This window comes from Protopterus annectens, chromosome 2.part2 (assembly GCF_019279795.1).
Source record: "Protopterus annectens isolate FY-2018-M chromosome 2.part2, PAN1.0, whole genome shotgun sequence".
Lineage (NCBI taxonomy): Eukaryota > Metazoa > Chordata > Ceratodontiformes > Protopteridae > Protopterus > Protopterus annectens.
In genome coordinates, this window is record NC_056730.1 from 421,673,810 (window position 1) to 421,697,410 (window position 23,601).

The window sequence follows — 23,601 nt, forward strand, 5'->3', positions numbered from 1 at the left end:
AGAAGACGCTCTAGCTGAGAATGTCTTCATACGGTATAAATGAGAATTTTTAAGCAGATTTGCCCAAAGTTCCAGCCGATTCCTGGGGTCATAGACATGCAGCAGCCCAAATGCATTATTATGAATCATGTACTAAAGTGATTCATAATAATGTTGTTACAGTATCATCCACAAAAACACTTCTCAGGTCCCCAATATGGAATAATGTTACAGACCTTTCTGTCTTATATGATTACCACACCACCATCACACATTCAGGAAGGTTAACATTGCTCATTCTCAAGTTTCCAGACCTCAAGGCAAACTTGGGTGACCATCAAGGGCAAATGATACCACAGTACAAGGACAAAATGATTGACTTCAACAATTGGCTAAGCTTCTGGTGTCATTCTAAGGGGATCCAGTATTTGTCTGCTTGGGACGACATGATCGACAGTCCACAATGCTTTGCCAGAGATGGCCTGCACCTGTCGCCCTTAGGATTCCGGATACTGGCTAAGGCTCTTGCCACCCCTATAGTGCCTTTTTTAGGCAAGGTTCAAATGACAAATTTACCACCATAACAGGTACAAGCAAGCAAAATCTGAGGGCAATGCTAGAAGTCTAAACCTCAAAATGCACTCACTCGAGGCACTCCTTAAAATGGAGAACATTGACATCTGTGCAGTGACAGAGACCTGGTTCAAAGCTCCAGAGAGCACCCCTGCATTACCAGGCTTCAATTCATACCACACCTTTCGGCCACCTAACCCAGAAAGAAGCACTAAAGGCGGAGGCGTGTCCATATTCATTAAGGATATCCACACCTCCAGGCTAGTTGCACAGCATAATGCATCTGAGATTATCCAAGTGCAACTAACTCTGGGCAAGACTGCAATCCAAATTGTAGCTTGCTACAGACCCCCCACCATGCCCCAGGATTCACACTCCTCATTTCTTGATACACTGGAAAGTATTAGGGTACAACCCATCACCCTAATAATGGGCGATTTCAACTTCCCCACCATTAACTGGGAAAACTACTCATGTACCAACTCTTTTGCTCAACGTTTTCTAGAATTAATAAATTCCAATGCCTTGGATCAACTTATTCACACTCCCACCAGGGGCAGCAATATCCTAGACCTGGTCATTACCAACATGGGAAACTGGTGTTCCACACCAGAGGTCAATTCCTTGTTGGTCAGATCCGACCACAAGCTAATCAGCCTAGACATCCACATCACACCCCCACCCCCAATTAGGGAAACCATCGTAAAAAACTTCTCCAAAGCCAACTTCACACTTCTTAAAACAGAAGTGGCAAACTTCATGACACCCATGCAGACAGACAATAGAGGTATGACTGCCAAATCCTACACAAATGCACTTTATAAGCACGTACACGAGTGCATGGATCATGCTATCCCTAATAGAACCAAGATGTTATCCTCCAAAAAAAGGAAGCCAATCTGGTGGTCCTCTGCCATAAACAAACTCTACAACAGAAGAAAGAAACTGTTGCAAAAAAGAGTAAAATCCCATGACTGGAGGAACTCCCTGGTCAACCTCAGTAAGAAGCTGAGATCCCTCATAAAATCTTCCAAAGCTAGTTATGAAAACAAAATTGCCACTGACTCTAAAGACAACCACAAAGCATTCTATAGCTATGTCAAGAATCTAAATGAGAACATTCAGATCTGCTCTGAGTTACAGCACAATGGCACTAAATATACAGAACCAACTGATATTGTCAACATCCTAGAAGATAGGTTCAGTGCTAACTTTACCCCCCTCTCACCCCCTAGAGGGCCCATCTCTATACCGGAAGAATGCAAAGTTCCTATAATCACAGCTGCACAGGTAAAAAACACACTCTCCAAAGCCAAGAACACAGCATCCATGGGACCTGACAATATCCTAGGCTGCGTTCTACATGAACTACAGAATGAACTGGCACCCTACCTAAGTACCATGTTCAATCATAGCCTCACCTCAGGCTTTGTACCCACTGAATGGCGCACCGCGATGGTTATCCCACTCCACAAAGGGGGAGCCATGACGGACCCCGGGAAGTACCGCCCCATTAGCCTGACGAGCCTGGTCTGCAAGGCATGTAACATATCATCGTGGAACTCATAAACAAAGACATTGGTAATCTCCAAACTCTGGACCCTACCCAGTTTGGATTTGTAAAAGGCAGATCATGTCTCCTAAACCTGATTGACTTCTTTGAAGCAGTCACCAAAGCCATAGATGAGGGTAAATGGTTCACACAGCTTATCTAGATCTCACCAAGGCTTTCGACACCATCCCCCACTCTGGAATTATAGATAAGCTCACTAAACTAGGTATAAATCCCTATGTCACAAGATGGGTTGCCAACTGGCTCATGGACAGAACCCACACTGTGAAAGTAGCGGATTCCAAATCCGACATCAGACCAGTGACAAGTGGAGTACCACAGGGTTCAGTCCTGGGTCCTCTCCTGTTTGGTATCTACTTCTCTGAAGTGCAGGCCAACACAGAAGGTCTTTGGCTAACAAAGTTTGCAGATGACTGCAAACTAGGAGCCATAATCGAAACTCCTATCGATGTGGACAAACTACAAAAGGGCCTCACTGAGACAGATACCTGGTGTCAAAGCCATGGCCTGAAGCTCAATGCCAAAAAGTGTATTGTCATACCCTTTGGTAAAAACTCTGTACCCATGAACTACCACACAGCTGGTAGTCTACTTAATGCCGAAAATGTGATAAGAGACCTTGGGACACAGGTGGACAGTAGTCTCTCCTTTGATAATCACATCGCCACAGTGGTCAGGAAATCTTTCTACGTGGCTCATCTCATCACAAAAGGATTCGCATCCAGAAAAAAAGAGGTCATTGTTCCCCTCTACTCATCACTCATTGGACCCATTATAGAGTACAACGCCCCTTTTGGTATGTACCTCACAAGACATCTACAACAACTGGAAAGACCACAGAAATACCTCACAAAGAGGATTACTGGCCTCAAACAGATGCCCTATGCAGACCGTCTCAAAAAACTACAGCTTTATTCCATCACATATTGCCTACTCAAGGGCGATCTCTGCCTAACATACAAAGCTATGTCAAACCCAGAGCTGTTGGACATGCTCCACTTAAAGAAATCCCAATCCCTCCGAGCTACACGCTCTAGGGACCTAAACCTTGTCACCACAATAAACAGAACATGCTGGAGGGATAGATTCCTGTCCCAGAGACTTCCCATACTCTGGAACAGACTACCTATTTGTGTCAAACAGAGCTCCTCATTAGCACTCTTCAAGAAAAATCTTGATGATTGGATGGGAAATGGGAAATTCACCCCGGGGATCACTTCTGTGGCTCTGCTCGACAGGGGCACAGGAAAATAATTTTCTTGGGTGGCGAAAGCCAGGGTACATTTTTTGACTAGGCTTGTATGGGCCCTAGGGCCAATAGCCTAGTACCTACCTATGAACCTATGAACCTCCTACCACCAAGCCATAGGTCTGATGACCTTCATTAACACTTGATAGGGCAGGCAGTCATCTCAGCATGTGACAAGGTTCTAACATGCCTTACAGTTAAAGAAATGGCTATATGCAAGCAGCTCCAGACTATTTGTTAGGTCTAATGTATTTTTATTTGATATCATACAGAAGTCTGAGATTGAAAAGAGGAAAGGAAAACTGTTATGCAATAACAGCCCAAATGCATTAGTGTAGAAGAGAGGTGAAGAAGAGAGCATGGGCAGGGTGAAGTTGGTGGAGAAGAGTGTCAGGAGTGATTTAGGACAGACAGGTACCAGTAAGAGTGAAAGGGAAGACAAGAGGGTAGTGAGACCAGCTATGTTATATGGGTTGATGATGGTGGCATTCACAAAAAGGCAGGAGTCAGAGCTGGAGGTGGCAGAGTTAAAGATGTTAAGCTTTGCATTGGGTGTGACAAGGATGGACAGGATTAGGATTCAGTATATTAGAGGGTCAGCTCAGGTTGGACAGTTTGGAGACAAAGCCAGAAAGGCGAGATTGCATTGGTTTGGACATGTGCTGAGGAGTGATGCTGGGTATATTGAGAAAAGGGTGCTAAGGATGGAACTGCCAGGTAAACTGAAAAGAGGAAGGCCTAAAATAAGGTTTATGGATTTGGTGAGAGAGGACATGCAGGTGGTTGGTGTAACAGAGCAAGATGCAGAGGACAGGAAAAATGGAAACAGATGATCTGCTGCAGCGACCCCTAACGGGAGCAGCTGAAAGAACAAGAAGAAGAAGACTGTATGTTTACTTACTACACAGCTAAAGCTTACAGGAAATAAAGCATTCAGCTTACAAAGGATAATTGCATGTTTTCCAATTTTCATACTGGAAATGTGTTGGGTTAATTCAGAAACTACATATTTTGTACTATAATGTCATTAATATGATGGATATCCAAGAGTAGGCCAATATTTTTATCAGCCCACTTATACAGTTAAATGTAGAAATAAAAATAAAATAAAAAGGCACATTGCCTCAAAAAGAGGTATGAACTGCAAGGTTGCATAGCTTCAGTATGAACCCAAGCAGGGAAACTCCTAATTAGTCTATGTTACTTGGAGAAGTAGATGTATGTAAAAGTGCTTTATCCCTCTAGCATGCATACACCTGAACACAAGATAGGATTTCTTCTATGTCTGTTTGTTTCAATGGATGTCTACATCTAATGTACATGTACATCGCACTAGGGCTGCTAAAAAAGCTCATTGCGAAATGCAACAAGAATTTACAAATGATAACTTGCAGATCCTCCACACATTGATTGTGTTTCACAATTTCAGCACATATTTATTCATCACTGCAGGTCTTCCAAATCTTGATGGTATTTTATATTCTTGGTCATATTCATTAGTTATCCATAAGGGATTCCTTGGAGTGGCTGCTTCTGACCTTCTAACATTTACTATGCCTGTATATTGATTGTGTATTCTGTGGGCCTGAAAATAACTCTGGGCTTCCTTGCATTAAGGTTGAAGTGCCAAAGAATAAACAGCTTATAGTGTATGGAGCGTGCTGATTATGCTTGGATATCTGGAAAAAGATAAATCAGTTAAGCCTTTTTATAGCACAAGACCCAATCTTCACAAATGTTAAGCACCTCCTGCTTAACTCATTAAGGTTTGGTCTCACTGTAGGCAGTCAACTCTGCCAATGCTGACTAGCAAATGAAGTGACAATTTCTTTCTCCCTGCTGTCTGTATTAGTAATGGGCCCTGACTTCTTCTTATAAACTTTGAACGTTGCTAGATTAAGAGGATTCATGTTTGCCTGCATTTTCTGAAGGATACAAAGACTGAAACTGAAATGTCTGTCAATTATTTAGTGACTGCAATCCTCTCTGATTTGTCAAAAAACACAGATTTTATGTGGAACAGACCAAATGTAAAAGGTAAAAATCTGGACATTCTATAAAAATGTGGACAGTTGAGAGGCAGGGAAGTGTGTAAACATAACAGACTGAGTTACGCTGTCTTTCTGACAGTGCTTGCTACGTGCTTTACAGCTTTGAAAGCCAGAAAACCACTTAGTGCTTTTTTTCTGTAACCAGTAGTACACAAAGCAGATAAAACTCCATGAATTATGACTGGGTCTCAATTCATAACTCTTAATTATGTGTTGTCGACATGGATACCAAAAAACTCCATGAATTATGACTGAGTCTCCAATCATAACTCTTAATTATGTGTTGTCGACATGGATACCAAAAAACTCCATGAATTATGACTGAATCTCCAATCATAACTCTTAATTATGTGTTGTCGACATGGATACCAAAAAACTCCATGAATTATGACTGAGTCTCTAATCATAACTCTTAATTATGTGTTGCCGACATGGATACCAAAAAACTCCATGAATTATGACTGAGTCTCCAATCATAACTCTTAATTATGTGCTGTCGACATGGATACCAAAAAACTCCATGAATTATGACTGAGTCTCCAATCATAACTCTTAATTATGTGTTGTCGACATGGATACCAAAAAACTCCATGAATTATGACTGAGTCTCCAATCATAACTCTTAATTATGTGTTGTCGACATGGATACCAAAAACTCCATGAATTATGACTGAGTCTCCAATCATAACTCTTAATTATGTGTTGTCGACATGGATACCAAAAAACTCCATGAATTATGACTGAGTCTCCAATCATAACTCTTAATTATGTGTTGTCGACATGGATACCAAAAAACTCCATGAATTATGACTGAGTCTCCAATCATAACTCTTAATTATGTGTTGTCGACATGGATACCAAAAAACTCTATGAATTATGACTGAGTCTCCAATCATAACTCTTAATTATGTGTTGACATGGATACCAAAAAACTCCATGAATTATGACTGAGTCTCCAATCATAACTCTTAATTATGTGTTGTCGACATGGATACCAAAAAACTCCATGAATTATGACTGAGTCTCCAATCATAACTCTTAATTATGTGTTGTCGACATGGATACCAAGATTCACCTTGAATTTCTTGGCATCCATGTCTCAAACACATAATAAGCTAGTTGTGACCAGCGACCAACTCATAATCCCCTATATTATGTTCCAGAGATCCAACATTAACAAGTGTTAAGCAGTGATCCCATCATTAAACCCTAGCAAATCACTCAGGACAACAAAACAAAGAGAAACTATATCATAACTAGTAGGTGTATATTTAGCTGTTAAATGTAACATTCTTTGTTTTCCCATCTGTTTAGCAGTCCCTGTTCCATGTGTTTCCTATCACGTCTGCTAGAAATAAAGCTTCTGTGTCAAAGGCAAGATTTCATAGTTAATAGTTTCATAGGTTTAGCTAACAAGCTTAAGCTCTTTTGGTCATCAAGAAGCCTGGCTACAACTGTACCAGGAAGGAACCTGTGATAATCCATGTGTTTATCTAACCTACTTATAAAGGTAGGTGTGAAGTTCCACAGATTCACATTCGGCTGCAGTTGACTCCACAGATACTGGTGCCTTTATGTAATGTTTCTGTCCCACCTTCCTCTGTTATTAATGCTGATTTTTAGCTTGCACCTCCTGCTGTGATGTTCAGACACAGATTTTGCAGGATCTCACATGATCCTGCAGTCAAGAGAGGCATTGCTGAGTTAGGAAGATAGAATAGTACATAGTACTTTGTTCTAAAACAAATAAAGAATTGTACAGTGGAACAATGAAGTCACTATTATGTCTCATTATGCCTTTCTGTAGCATGTTACTTCAAAGGCTTTCTCAACGAGTGCAGCATTCTAGACAAAGTTCTGATTGTCATCTACTTGTTTTGTTAGATCTCTGACACATGCTGACTTTTTAGGGGATTACCTTCAGTGCTGTATCTGTGGGATTTTTTTTTTCAAAAAGATAATGTGCTACACTTTCCTGATATTGAAAACCAAGTTATAGCTAGACATCAAAAACGTATTACATAGGACATTCTGTGCAGGTACAGAATCTGTGCAGGAGATACTAAAATGCATATTCTGTTATGCATAGATGTTTACAACCTTAGCTTCAGAAAAATAACACTCTAGAGAAAAAGTATTGTACCCTATGAGATGCACCTGGACATTCTAGATCATTCAGAGGGTAAGCTCCCACCCTTACTTACTCACTCCTTTTTGCCATTTAATTAATAGTTTATCTAGTGTATGACATGGCCATTCAGACTGGTTTGTACTGGTTTACCTATATTCCAGTAAAGAATTATATCTGATGATTTAGCCTGCTCAGGATAAGTTGTGTTTACTACAAACCCCTTGTCTACAACAGCAGGAATATTCTCAAAGCGGGCAACAAGGGTCAGTAGACTCATTTGCTCTTGATGAAACCATATTGATCCAAAAGCCATTGACCTTCTAAATGAGAAACATGATTAGCCTCTTGATTATATTACATAAAATATAGGTCAGGTCAGGCTAATGGACATATAGTTAATGGGATCTGTTGTGGGTCCACTGTTGTGTATTACAATTATTGCTTGATGACAGATTTTTATGATACACTTTGTTTGGAAGTCTATTTAGGGCAATGTAGAGAGCATAAATTATGTTCCATAAAGTGTGGTACAGAATGTTCCCTGGAATGCTGTACAGTTCCATGGAGATGATAGCCTGGTATAATCTGAGTGGCACAGCCATTTCTGGGAATATTTAATCCCCATCGTTTATTAGATTATAAAATTGTTCTCAGCCAAGATGATAGATACAATGCTGCATTTGAGTTGTTTTGCATTTTTAATTTCCCCGTGATTTTTCTAGCATAGTTATAAAGATTATGCTGTCACCTTCAGCTTTCAAAGTTAATATGCATTCATAACCAACCTTAGATTTTGTAATAGCCTCCTGTGTGGTAATCCGGCTCTGTTAATTTGGACATTTCTTATACGTTTTGCAGTACTTCTTATTTCTGTTGCAAAAGTTAATTGTGTAGCTTTATCACAGCAATGTTTATTGAACTTTCCTCAGTACTTATGTTTAAATCGGATACATTTTGAGGTATACATGCAAGGAAGCTTACAGAGCTGCTGATGCTCCTATATAGGAAGTCTACAATCTATGCTATGATATATTTTCCATATAGCCATTGTTGACTGATGCTAGTAATCTTACCTGGTACCGGAGGTTATTTGGATTTCCAAGAGAGGTGTAGAAATTGTAAACCTATAGATGTATTAGGGGCACAGAGATTCATATTCCAGTCAGTCAAAGCCAGAGTGGTGCTGATTTTCAAATAATTGTCATGTAGATGTCTAGGAAAAGTGCTTTATGTTTAATGTCGCTGGTGTCAATTTTAAAAGTAAGCTTTGCAATACCAAGATCTGAACTTATACATGAAGGGATGACATTTTCCCATGTTGGTTATATCAAAAAAATATTTTTTTCTGGCTATGGGTTCTGTTCAGTTGTTCCAGCTTGTTTTAGTAGTATCTATGAATTACTGGGTACACCTTTGTTAGTACTATGGGTATCATGGTTGGTACTAAGATACTGGAAATCACCCATGACAATGGTGCTTTTCACTGACCTCAAGATAAACAATTGGTCTCAAAACTCCTTTTTTTGTTGTTGGGTTTTATGACAAAGGATCGGTAACATCCTAATACATTATAGCCCAGCTGCTGAGTGGTAGAGTGCTACTAATATTTTTTTTCTTTTCTTTGTATCATTTAATTACATGTTGCAGCTATCCTGTTCACACATGGATAGCTCACTGCCTCTCCCATGTGACCTAAAATAAACACAGGTGCAACAGAAATCAAGTTCAGTGATATTTTGATCTTTGTTTCAGTCACTCTGCTGAAATGGCTGTAAGCACAATAATACTTCCAAATTGCACAGTGTCCTGTTGATAGACATTGGTGAGTATCACCTTCACCACTCTAGCTGTATTATTTGTTATATATGGTTGTAACATGATTTGCTTTGGCATAAATTACTACTGTGGGTCAACATGTTGTATTCAGGTGCTACTTACCCTAAGGGGTAAAGTGAAGTTCATGAGGTGCATTGCATGTTCCATGTGGGCCACACAGTTCTCATTGGGCAGACAGGCACTTAATCCCCACAGTATGACATCAATACCACAGCTAATTGTAAAAGAATAAAACACTATGTAAATGCTGGCACCATACTTAGTGAAGTAACTTATCACTTAAAGCACAGGCCATTTTCATTATGGTAAGGAGAAGGGAGAGCCCACTCCCTGTCTTGATCTGTCTCCCAAAGGGTACAGTATTTAAGATCATTCATCCTAGTATGGGCAATACCATAGTCATACCCCCTTTAGTAGTCATACAACCGCTTATGCCCTGACATTATATCTCTAATATTCACTCCCAGTGAAAGATGTAGTTGTAACCGAAAATGCAGCAAACCTGTTGTATAGGAAGCAAGATGCAGTCGATGCCAATGAGGAGATGTAAAGCAATTCCAAATAAATGCTTATAGCACGAAAACCAATTCAAACAGCTGTTTGAATTGGTTTTCGTGCTATAAGCATTTATTTGGAATTGCTTTACATCTCCTCATTGGCATCGACTGCATCTTGCTTCCTATACGAAAGATGTAGTTGTGACCACCTCTTTAATTGACCTTGTGATCTAGTGGCAGTCTAATTTATCCTTGAAGTCACTCCTAAACAATACATTACTACTTTTTTATCAGGACACTTTGTCATCCTTAGAAGTATGCTGGCCTTGGTGGGGATATGAGTTATCAACTGTGGAGATGTATGTCTATGAGTTAATGTCTTTACTTAGTGATTCATTTTATAGGTTAATAGTTTCATAGGTGTTTACTAGGCTAACGACCACAAGGGCCTTTTTAAGCCTAGCCATGCATCCCAAATCTCTGACAAGTTTTGGTACCCTTGATAAGTGTTAGTAGGGGCTTGGTATATGAAACATTTACACGGAGGGGCCTGGGAGATAAACCATTTATGGGCTGCCTGTATCCATTAGAGACATATGTGCCAAACCAGGAATGAATTTTCTGTTCCTCATCCACTTATCCAAGTTACACTTGAATTGGGTTAGGGAGGAACTCTGCTTCACATTGATGGGCAGCCTGTTCTAGAGATGAAACAGTGTTTGGGATACATACCTGTTTCTCCAACAGGTCCTATTTATATCACAGACAAGTTTTAAGTCTTCAGAATGGGTAATTCTGGTGCTGTTTGTTTCGCAGATATGCAGGATGTCCATCAGAGTGGGGTTTGAAATGCCCTGTATGCCAGGCATAGATCTCCCCTGAATAGCCTGTAGGAGATGGAATACAAGGATAAGGCCTTGAGACAGTCTGCACAGGACATGTTTCTTACTCCAGGTTTTCTTTTAGTGAGGAACCTATGTGAACGTTTCAGTTATTGGATATGCCTGTTTAGGTACATACTAAAGGGGACATTGTACTCAATGATAGGTCTGATGAATGCTGAATACAGTGGAACAATGACTTCCTTGGACCTATATGCCATATCTTTGTTTATAAGTTGTTCAACACATATTTATTTCCTCACTACTGTAGACAAGTGATGGTCAAAGGCTAGATTACTGTCTATGTGTGTCCCCAAGTCCCTAACTGCTGGATCAACTCTAAGAGGTGTGTTGTCAATATGATAGCTACCAGGGGTGGATGACTTCCCGAAGAATACTATTATGCATTTCTTGGCATTAGTTTTAGCCCATGGCTCTGACACCAGTTGTATATCTGTATCAGCCCCTCCTAGAGAACATTTGTGTCAGTGTGGGATTCAATGACAGCTCCTAATTTGTAGTCATCTGCAAATTTAGTCAGCCAGAGGCCATTGACATTGGCCTTGACTTCAGAGAAGTAAATGCCAAAAAGGAACAGTCCTAGAACCGATCCCTGAGCTGGACTACCCAGGCTGTTGAAAGTTTGAAACATCCAGTCTTAAAACCAAGTCATGGATGCTATGATTCAAAAAATACATTATTAGAAATATACAACAGTTTTAAGATATTGCTGAATACATGCCTCATTTGCTTACTACATCAGAAGACTGTATTTTAACTAGCCACATGACAATGTCCACGTTTATAGCACGTAACTGTAAAATCCATTTTTGACTTACCTTATGAGTTAAGGAGTGTTGTTTTAGGTGATGAGGTTGAATAAACTCCATGCCACATTCTGTACAGATGTATGGACGGATGTCCTTGTGTTTCATCATGTGGTTTTGCAGCTGACTCGGATATTGAAATGTTTTATTACACTCAGTACAATTATACTGAGTAGGACCACGGTGAGATGTTAAATGTCTTTTCAGTTGGGCTAGAGTTGGAAAATCAAGGCCACATTCAATGCATATATTTTCTCTGCCCACCTCATGCTTTGATTCATGGGCTTTAAGTTCACTTGGATAGGCAAAGCCTCTCCCACATATTCCACAAGTATATGGTTTTACATCACTGTGTTGCATCATATGTCTTTTCAAGTGGCTGGTCTGGGTGAATGCCTTCTGACACACTTGACATTTATGTGGCCTAGACCCTTGATGTGTCAGCATATGAGTGTGCAGATGGCTCAGTTGTTTGAACAGCTTACCACAGTGAGAGCAAGAATAAGGTTTTATGCCACTGTGTCCTAATATGTGTGTCACCAAGTTGTATTTGGAGGTGTAAGATTTTTCACACAGTCGACACTGCCAGCGTTTCTGATCACCCCCTACATCAATGTAATAGCTGTCATCAATTTGAGTATTAACGTCTACTCTTTCCACCTTCTGCTGACTTTGTTCAGTTGCTTTGCTGTCAGGATCTCTGCTTGATTGATCCGTTGACCCTTTTGTTTCAAACTGATGCTTCCCATGTAAATCAGGTTGTGGCATCATATAAGGAAATATTAATCCAGGGTGAACTTTGGGATAGTAGGAGTAAGAAGGTTGCATGAATGCTGGACTAGACCACATAACATCATGCTTTATAGGCTCCTGTTTTATGTGCTTGCTACCAAAATGATCAAAAGCTTTGTATAACTGGAAGCAATTGTTACTCAAGTCTATCATTTCAGAGTCACACTTAGCAGAGTGTCGTGAAAATAATGAAGGATTACTGGATGAGTCCCTGGTCTTATCTTCTTGGACTTGATCAGGGTTAACTTCTCCACCTTCAGGGTGCTCAGTATGGTATACTTTTGTAGGCAAACTTTTACGTTTACGAGGTCCTCCATTTAAAGCAGCATAGAGTCTTGCAAAATCTCCAGGATAGTGATGAAAATGATGAAGATTATAATTATACTGCAAGTGTGCAAATCGTGCACCATAGCTGTGAGTGAATGGTGGAAATCTACGTGGCATCATTCCTAAAGTTACAGGCTGTAAGCAGTGTGGGACAGATGGCACCGATTTAAAAATCTCCATGATATGACTGCCACCTTTACTTGCTTCAGTCCAGTTTGCCTCCTTTTGCATTGTTGTTTATCTGTCTTAAAAAAATGATACTTTTAGCATTTTGCATTTCTTATAGAATTTTAGTGTTCTGCATTTCCCATTAATAAAATATGAATTCATATTTTATCTTACCTTGGAAAAGTTCTATTTTAATCAGAAAAGAATTTCCAAAACTTGACTCCTGACTTTTGTAGTTAGTTGAAAAAAAAAAAAAAAAAAAAAATATATATATATATATATATATATATTTTTTTTTTTTTTTTGAATGCATGCTATTATGTATATGTGAGTGCATTTCTGTTTAGGTGTGTGTGTGTGTGCGTGTGTGCGTGTGTGTGTGTGTGTGTGTGTGTGTGTGTGTGTGTGTGTGTGTGTGTTTTGAGGACAAAACATTTTTAGCTGTGTTAAAAGATAGATGAGTTTGTTGGACTGCTCATTTATTTTAAACTGGAGAAGCTGAAACAATAGCAGTTCCTCTAATGGTATTAAATCAAGTGGTTTTAAACTGATTTTGTACTAAGGAAGCAGCTGACTGATGGCATAAATCAGAGCTGTGAAGTACAGCCAGACTATGAAAAGGGTGCCGACAGGAAGCTAACTGGAGATGAGTGAATGAGGGATGGGGTCAGCTGAAGGAGATAAGCTAGGTAACAGCATTCCTGCTTTACAAAACATAGCGTGGTACTTACCAGTGACACTGGTGCATTGCAGGGCTACAGAGTGCACATTTCTAAGGTTGTTGCCATGACTGGGTTAACATGTGACACCTGTTAGTTACCTGTAGAACTGATGTCTTGAAATTATTTATGTAAGATATAACAAAACGCATTCTGAATCACAGATGTGTAATTGATATCTGCTGAAACACAGAAGTCACAGGTTAAATGCATTTGTGCCCAGGGAGAATGTTATTTTGCTAGAGTAGTTTCTTCCCAAAATATTAGACTAGGTGAATGAGACTTTAGTTTTTATCTCAGCCACAGTGCACTTCAGAGCATGATCAAAATCTGGATCTATTGTCCAATGGAGCAGGTACTTATTTGATATATTCACCAAATACCAACAAGGTTCATTGAAAGGGATAGACTTAAAATTCTCCAATATTTCTCAGCATACAAAGATTTTCCATACTTATGTGGTTCACTGTTAAAAAGTGCCACTTGATAGCATGTATGAGTTGCATTAAATCAGGTGTAATGTCTGAGAAAGTGCATGTATGCAGGATAGACACAACCCTTCAACTTGTACTGTTCCATACATTTCATATCCTAAATACCTGGTACAGTTAAAAGAAGTGTGAAAGACAATTGTTAGCAGAATATTTGTTCAAATCATCCTTTGTCAAACACTCTTTTGGTTGAATCACAGACATCACAGTTTATGGAATTTAGATGTTACAGAGAGAATGTGCTGTGAGTAAGTTTAGTCAAATATGTACATACATTATGTGTGTGTGTGTGTGTGTGTGTGTGTGTGTGTGTGTGTGTGTGTGTGTGTGTGAAACAGAGTATTGTCTACTGATGCGGTCTACATTTAGGCAAAGGGAGTATCAAGGGGTTAGGTGTTTTTTTTGTTTGTTTGCTTGTTTTTTTAACTGGTATAGCAGTCTTGACGTTGTTTTGTATTGTTAGTGGTCTGGCACATAGCGCCTCCCACAGCTTGTGTTATTTTCTTAATTGTTTTACAAGTAATTTTTGCTTTGGCATCTTTTTATTTTCTTTGAATGTAATGAACTGTACATGACACAGTGGCACAGAGTATTACTACCTCACAGTTTTTGGTTGTCCATTTAAGCTCCTGGCTATGGTGCCTTTTATACAGAGTGCATGTTCTCCCTGTGTCCAGTGGATCTCATGCAGGTTGTTCCAGTTTCATCCCATATCCTAAAGATGTGCGGCTTGTTTTGCTGATCCTCCAAACTGTCTGTAGACGATGCCACATGGGAATGGGTTTTGGTGCAGATATGTATATGTATATGTGATTGTGTGTGTGTGTGTGTGTGTGTGTGTGTGTGTGTGTGTGTGTGTGTGTGTGTGAGAGAGTATCATGCAACAGAGGGGCAGTATCTCTAGATTAGTTTATCTGTCTTACTGAGAGTTGGGATAGGCTACAGCTCCCCATCACTCTGAACTGATAACATGGCTATCAGAGAAAGAAAATGAATTCATTGTTTATTTCACTGAAAGAATACTCTGTGCGTGAATGTTATTTTTTTGGAGTAATTGTGATCTGATGGAAGACTTCACTGACTTGGAAATGATCCCTCTGTTATCCAGCACACAAACACTGTGCTACTTTTTTCAAATCAAATGACCTTAAGCAAGTGGACTGTTTAAACAAACACTACTTTAACAAAAGTATTGGCCCAGAGAATTTGTAGCCATGGAACTGGTTATATTAAGTAAGAGGGTACAGAATATGAAAATCTTTACATGAAGAGGGTGGAATACAAATGTGTTGTTTCCCCTTTTTATAGTCATGAGAACTTAAACATGTTTTGGCTTAATCAGCCTGTTGATTATACAAAGTATTACACAGTAGATGTCTTTATCAGTTCTGTTTCACTTAGAAAAGACACAGTGAGACAAAAAATCAGTAAAATTTCTTGCCATTTTTATTAATAATGAGAGATCTGTATTTGTGCTTTACTGTAACATGCATAGGTATACATCCATCCTGATTGAGAGTACCTTTTTATTTCTGTCACAGGAGTAAAGAAATCTTTTTCATGGATTTCACAGATTTTACTCTGTGAACCTATTAATGGTGTAATGTTATTTTGTGCAGATATACAATAAACTGGCAGTGAGGCTGTCTCATGTGACCCATCTCCAGGTATACAGTCAGAAACAAAATTAGCAAAAGCAGGTAAAAACAAAGTTTTCCTGCACGTTGATGTGTGTAGTTCATACAAGGAACTTCCCTTCAGTTTCTTTTCATTCTGTCTTGTGAAAACTGGAATGCAGTGCATGGATTTTTTCACTTGTATCCCCTGTTGAGTGATGTTAGAGTTGATCTCTCTCTCTCTCTCTGTATATATATATATATATATATATATATATATATATATATATATATATATATATACAAAACTTGCAAGATAATACCTGCTACCACTGGATTAATGTCTAAACACCCAGAAGCAAAAAGGCAGAAAGGTGTGAGATAAAACAGCTGCACTATATAGCTATTTCAAACAGTCCATTTAATGAAAGAAACACAGAAAAAAGTAAGCGCTTTCACAGTGTAACCCACTGCTTGTTCAGACGTATCTACAGAAACCTCTAAAGATTCCATTTAAATACACTAGTTGTAACTAACACCAAATTAATTTAATTGGAAAATTCATTTCTTAAAGGTATATGAAAACGTATATATAAAAACACATTTCCTAAAGGTATATATATATATATATATATATATATATATATATATATATATATATATATATATATATGTGTGTGTGTGTGTGTGTGTGTGTGTGTAAGCATACAAAAAGCACTTTTTAGCAAACATATAAAAATATACAAATAATGTATGAAAATGTATAAAAATGTATAAAACGTACTATTGGCAAGCCTTGTATTACTTTTATGAAGAACAGATATAAATACATTAAAAACTAGGATAAATAATATTTCCTAAGTGGTCTAGCTTGCAGGACTGGTTTCATAGGCACTTTGTCATTAAGTCCCTTACTTATATCAGCTCTTAAACTAAGTATCCATTTAGTCACATTTACTTCAGTCCTGTTCCTAATGTCCCCTAACCTATTGGTAATCTTAGTATTGTCTACCATATGAAGACAGAGGTACTCATGACATGCCTGGCTAATGCATTAGTGGAAACCTGTTTCTGTATGTCATATAAGTGTTCCCTAATTCTATACTTAACCTTCTGTCTGTTTTACCTACATAGTAAGCCATGCAGGTCTCACAGTAAGCTAGGTAAACCAAATGCTCAGTATCACATGTCCCTTCTGCATTAAACCAAAAGGTCTTCTTTAAATCTGGACGAAGGAACTGTTTCGACACTTCTATGTGTTAACAAAAATTACAGCTATTGCATGGTTTTAACCCCTTACTTGGTTCTCTGTTAGTGCTATTAGGGAAACATAACATCCTTTTTATGTTAGTCATGTTTTTAAAAATAAAAGAAGGCTGAGCACCCACCACTTTCCTAATTTCTGGGTCTGCTGCTAATACAGGCCACTATCTTTTATATATGTCAGTAACTACTTGTACATTATTAGCATATTTAATTCTACGTCGTCCCTTATTCCTTCTACATTTTCTATAAGTGACTAGTTGTCTATCTCCCTCTGTCATTTGTGAAACATATGGTCTGCCTTTTGTGGGTCTGCTATCTCGAACTTGATTCGATATTACATTGACCTTAGCTTTTTGATATCCTCTCTGAGTAAATCTCTGTTCTAGGAGCAGTATTTCCTCTTCAAAATCTTTCTGTTCAATGCATAATCTTGATAACCTCATCCCTTGACCTTCCACTACATTATTGAATATATGCTGTGGGTGCATACTAGTCCTATACAGGTAAGAAAGAGTTCCTGTAACATTCTTTTCTATAACTTTCTGTAGTTGCCCTACCTTCTTCTGTAATATTAATAGTTACGCCCAGGAAATCAATACTTTTTATAGAATGCTTCATAGTAAATTTTAAAAACAATATGGTCTGAAATTGTCCATTAAAATGACAAAACAAGTCATGGGCATTCAGAATCGCCAGTTAGCTGAAACACCTGATGTTCATAAGGGTCATTTGTATATATCCCATGTGCCTCTGATACAAGAGGTTTGGAAGGTCACTCAGTGGAGGTTCTAGCTTTGCTGGAGTTTTCATTTTGTTTTTACTGACTGTTTTTTCAGCCACCTTCTCACTTATTGTTTTAACCTTAATAATAAGGAATAAACGTTATAAATGCGTGCTTCCTAAATACAACACTTTTAATGTACCAGTCTATGAAAAACGTTGCTATACTGGATTTTGAATACCAGGAACACCTAAACAGAATTTGATGGAATCACAAAATGAATAAGCAATACTAAAGAAAAATTAAAACGGTATTAATTTAATTACAAAAAAATGCTGTAACCACAAAACCAAGTCAAGAGTAAATAGGCCAGGATATTCATAAACAAAAAGGGTTATGTGCAGTGAGCATGGTAGCTTCTCCAGAATAAAGTACATTTCATGAAAGGAAAGTGTTACTGTGGTCCATCCAGCACAGACCTGTGGTATTGTCTGTGATATTCCCTGGGATTCATAAAGAATCCCACCTTGAGAGTGAAGAGCTGTCACCAAAAGAGAATGTTTCCACAATAGCTAGAAATACGATTCAGAGACACATTAACCACAGTGAGGAAATACCTTCTTATTTGCTAATTTGCATGTCTGAATAACATTGTGTTATTCATACTGCTAATCTGCACTATCTTGTGTTAATCACCTCTGGAGCCCAAGGGATCATGTTGGTACTGGCATACCTCATTCTCACACATGCACGCACTCAAACACACACACACACACACACACACACACACACACACACACACACACACACACACATTGCCATACCTCTTACCTGCCCTTACTATGAGTTGTTAATGAGCTGCTTCCTGTAGTCCAGGGTTTGATTCCTTCAGTCTTCATTTGCCTACTGTGAAAGTCTGAGCTGGTCACTTAACTAGATTGTGCTCTGTGGGATCTGGGTTACTTTCCTCAGTGCTCTCTTGGACTGTATGCTTAATAACTCTTTGTGAAACAATTTGTCTGGCAGTTAGTGCAGAGGTCTAAAGCTCTGACATGTTACTGAGCTGATTCCTCTTCCAAGGGTACAGGGTGTGAATCTTCCCACCTTCATTTGCCCACCATGTTACCTTGATCAAGTTACTTAATCAGACAGCACTTTGATAATTTAAGTTAGGCTCTTTAATGGTCTCCATGACTGCATGCCTAATAACTACCTATGAAGTACCTCACAGTAATATTTAAAATTGTCCTAGTGCTTTCTATTGTTCCTCCTGGATTTGTCCAATAGTTATTCTTCAATATGACCGTTTAGAGGTATGGCACCCCTCCAACTCCCATGGACACACCTCCATCCTTTACAAGTGTTCCTGATTTTGCTGCTACCACTTTCTCTGTAACTCACATGCTATTATAGTCAGTTAATAATGTCAGACATTATGAGCTTCATACTTCTTACAGTCCAGAAAATAAACTCCTACAAAAGTCTTCCTCGGTTAGTATAGGGAACTAAAATTCTGGTTTATTAACATGCTGCTCTTCCTGCCAAGGGGGCAAGGTTTGAAGTATTTTTACTGAGGTTAATTTTAACATTTTAAGTGGCTTAAGGTAATATTTAAAGCATATGCCTGCTTGTAGTAGCAGAGAAGACTAAAACTCTGCTACTAAATTGTTTTGGGAGCCTGAGGGTAAAGGTTCAAAACTTTTTTGCTTTTCTTCCGTTAATGTTTTAGGTGACATAATGTGATATTTAAAAAGTAACCCAGGAGTCTAGAGGTGGTGCAGAGGACTAAAGCACTACTCTGTTAATGATCTGCTTTGTGTACAGGGTTCAAAGCTTCTTTCTAAAGTGATTTGGGGTACTATTTCAAATCCCTGATGCACTGTGTTCTCCTCTACACATACATCTTTCTTAGTGCAAAACATTTGTTCTACTAAATTTTTATGTGAGTTTAAGCTAATAGTTAAAGATTATCCTCAAAATGATCCCCCAATATTCCAGGATGTACTTGGTGGTTTATGGGAGTTTAGAGGTATGACAGTCCCCCCAAACACACAGCCCCCACACTTGATCGCATTCATGGGCACATTCACCCATACACACACATACTTACATCTACCCTACCTATCCCCTAACTAATACCCTTACTGTGAACATTTATGCAGATGCAGTCTCTCAGACACACACAAACACACACACACACACACACACACACACACACACACACACACACACACACACACACTTACCTGAGACCACTCATCGCTCTGTATATACTCACATGTGCAGGCACACACATACACAGAAGCACATGCACTCACCACTACCTGTCTGCTAAATGTCCTGGCACTTACCCCTAAAGATATCTGACCCATTGAAAGTAATGGCTGTATGCGTATCTTTGACTAGTTAATTAATTCAGATGCCCAAGCTAACTTCCGCAGCCAAGCAATTCTCTGAATCACTTGTCTGCATAAATGCATTACAGCAGGTATTTCTGGGGGACAGCATATGGCAAATTAGCACAGGCTGCTCCCTGGAATGCCTCATTAACATATAGCTTAGCTGAGGAGACAACCTACCTCAGTGCTCTTCCAGACTATGTAGGATCACTGTGGTGGGCTTGTCTATGAATCAGAAATGGACACCACCAGTGGTAGCAGCCAGTGTTAGGGCTTTCCTGTGGTGGTGGCCCTTTCTAAATCCAGCCCATTGTCTTTATTCTAAGACTCCTGGAAGCTTTACTCAAGTGTACAAGCTGAAAACTAAAAAGCTGTGTTTTAACTCCATTTTAGGAACATAGGAGCATAGGAATACTACTACACAAGTGATTATGGGGGACCATAAGATGAGTGGCCATATATACCTTTAAGTCAGCAAACTTAAAATGTCTTGCCACCCTTGTCAAGCACTTAATGCTGCTTACTTCCCAAATTGAACAGAGCCTAACATGATAATCCTGCTCTAAAATTGTTTGTCCATCAATTCATGAATACTAGCTGAATTGGTAGCCAAAGTAGCACTTTCTTTGACCTGTATCAGCAACTTATTCCATAGGCTGGGAAAACATTGTGTTAGGAGCCTATCCCACCAACTATTCTTATTTATGTCTTAGATGTAGGTGGAGGTCTCTACTGCAGGTGTTTGTAGAGGCACTAGTTTTGAGAAGAAATAGGAGGTCAAATAGGATTGGGTATTTTGTGGCTCAAAAAGCTAGACACATGTCACCTTGGAGCAGCTGGTAGGTTATGGAGTGTAAGGAGAGTTATGCTAATTTTTAGAGACAGTTCAGGGATTTAGGACCTTTATGTTTCTTTTATAGATAGAGATCCTTGGGGCCTTTCCAGCTGAGAAATATGCTTGGCTTTCTACATACCAAAGGGAACATTGCATTCAGTGATGGGCCTGATAAGGAAAGAATGTAAGGGTAAGATGACATCTCTAGCTTTTGAAGATATCCCCTGGTAATTACCTAGGCCAAATAGAAGGATATCAGAACTATGGTGGAAACATGATGACTGAATGAGAGAGAAAGTTGTCCACATGAGTCCCCAAGTCTCTTATGATCTTCCCCTTCTGAAGAGGTATTCCATTTATAACATATGAGGATGAAGCAGCTTTTTGCCAAATGCTACTGCGCTGCACTTTTTTTACATTTAACTTTAGATCATTTTGGTACACCAGGCATGTACACATTCCAACCCTTGATGGAGATGTTTAGCATCAGTGGATGAAAGGGTAGCTTCACCCAGCTTGTAGTCATCAACAGGCTTGGTCAACCACACTTCCAGGATATCAGCTTGGATATCTGCAAAATAAATGCCAAACAGGACACCTATCATGGATCCTTGTGGCACACCACTCATTACAATTTTACATTCAGAGAGTGTACCAGCAACTTTCACAACCTGTAATTTGTTGGGTAGTCAATTTGCAATCCAGCAGACAACACAGGGGGTTACATTGAGTTTGTCTAACTTTTGCAATAATTCTAGCATGAGGAATTGTATCAAAAACCTAGGCCAGGTCAACATAAGCAGTGTGCACAAACTGAACACTGCACACAACCTCTGTAATCTTTTCAAAGAAGTTTACTATGTTCAAGAGGCAAGACTTGCCTTTCACAAAACCAAACTGTGTGGGGTCCTGTTCAGTTATGTTGCCTATGTCCACATAAATGAGTTCTGTTATGACGTGTTCTATGGATATGCATATATCGCTGATGAGGCTAATAGATCTATAGTTACCTGAGTCTTTGGGGGAGCCAACCTTGTGTAGGGGAGTCACAGTGGCTCCAGGAATCAGGCACAAACCCTGTAAACAGGCTGAGCTCGAACAATTTTAGTAGCAGTTCAGATAGTGCATTCTTATTGCAGATGAGAATACAATCCAGTATGATATCTGGTCCTATAGAAGTATTGCTTTCAGTCTTTGAGAGGGATTCTAAGATTTGTTCCAAGGTGATTTCTGGGGAAACTAAATTTTCTGGGATATTAGGGGCAGCAATGTAGGTAGCTTGGATAAAGTTAGCACTAAATTTGTCTGCTAATACATTGGCTATATCCTTGGAATAAGAGCATGTGATATTGTTGTGGATGAGCTCAGTTCATTGCTGTACATTATTCCTTAATTTTGCTTCCAGTAAACATGAAAGTGCATTTATTCTGCTGCACTTAAATTCACCTATCTATTTAAATCATTTGTGGGTAGTTTCTGTCATTCTACATTTTACTGTGTTGTCTTTGAGATTGGAAATTACAGCTGAACACAGCTATTATTTAATGTTTAACTGTTCGCACTACTTTTCAAGTTGTTTCTGTGCTGTAAAGTGATTTAATTAGTTTTGCTGAATTTAGTTGTGTTTTAGACACTTTGAGGTTACAGCAAATAGACAATTTTGATCAGCTGTGAGTCATCTCCAATCATTTATTGGTTATTCTTGTGGTGTGCAGGTAAATGCTGCAGTTCAGGAGAAGCTAAGACTCACAGCTAGTCCCTATAAGTAACTTATATCAGTCCATGATAGTCCTGAATTGCCCAACTTAGCCTTTACTTGCTCTAAGTAGCTCGTACCCCACTGTTCCCATGATGTGTCTGTCACAGTCACATATAATCCAAGACCTTTAGGATCCTTGCCTCAGACAATTATAACTATAACAATGGTAGTTATACATATGGGAGTGAATGACTTAGCCTGAAAAATCCCAAGAGAGCTGCAGAAAGACATGTATAAACTCTTTATGCATGTTGCAAATGCCTGCAAGACATTGAAACTGAGTGGAATCCTTTCTTCTCCATGAATGATGTCTTGGTAGAAAGAAAGGATAGCTGCTTTCAACAACTGGCTAAATAAATGGTGTCATGTTAGGGGAGGGTCAGGTATGTGTCAACATGGAATGAGATGTTTGACAGTCCTGCTTGTTCTGTGAAGGATGGCTTCCTCATTCTGTCTAAAGCACTTGTTGTCTCATACAGCATCTTTTTTAGGCAAAACCCAGCTAATGAATGTTCCAACTTAGCCAGTGTATCAATGTCAAAACAGGATCAAATTATTATTGCTCTGCTCAGTGCCAGAAGTCTAAATAACAAGCTGCCCAAACTTGAGGCTTTCTTGCACTTGGAAGTAAACCATGTATGTGTAATTACTGAATTAAGTTTAAATGTCGAGAAAGGGAACCCACCATACCTGAGTTTAGTACCTATCATGTCTTCAGACCAAGTGGCAACTGTGGTGATGTACTTATATTTGTCAGAGACCATATCACTTCCGCACAGATACCCAGAGACCCACAACTTGAATTTATCAATCTAAAACCACACTAAACAAAATTAATTAATTAGAAAACTCCACACAATAGCTTCTAACAATACACCTTCCATGACCCTGGAAGTTCATGTCAGGTTCCT

At 39.0% G+C, this 23,601-nt stretch overlaps 1 protein-coding gene across 3 annotated transcripts in view; it reads right to left on the minus strand.

Moving 5' to 3' along the window:
* Positions 1 to 23,601, minus strand: part of ZNF366 (zinc finger protein 366) — a 199,841-nt gene that overhangs the window by 86,688 nt on the left and 89,552 nt on the right. For 2 of the 3 annotated variants that reach the window (XM_044063937.1, XM_044063935.1), the window contains exon 2: positions 11,610 to 12,957. In XM_044063937.1, the coding sequence (XP_043919872.1) occupies positions 11,610 to 12,947 (1,338 nt within the window). In that variant the 5' untranslated portion in view covers positions 12,948 to 12,957. Of the gene's footprint in view, positions 1 to 11,609; positions 12,962 to 23,601 lie in introns of all 3 variants that reach the window. The other variant, XM_044063936.1, reaches the window with a different exon arrangement.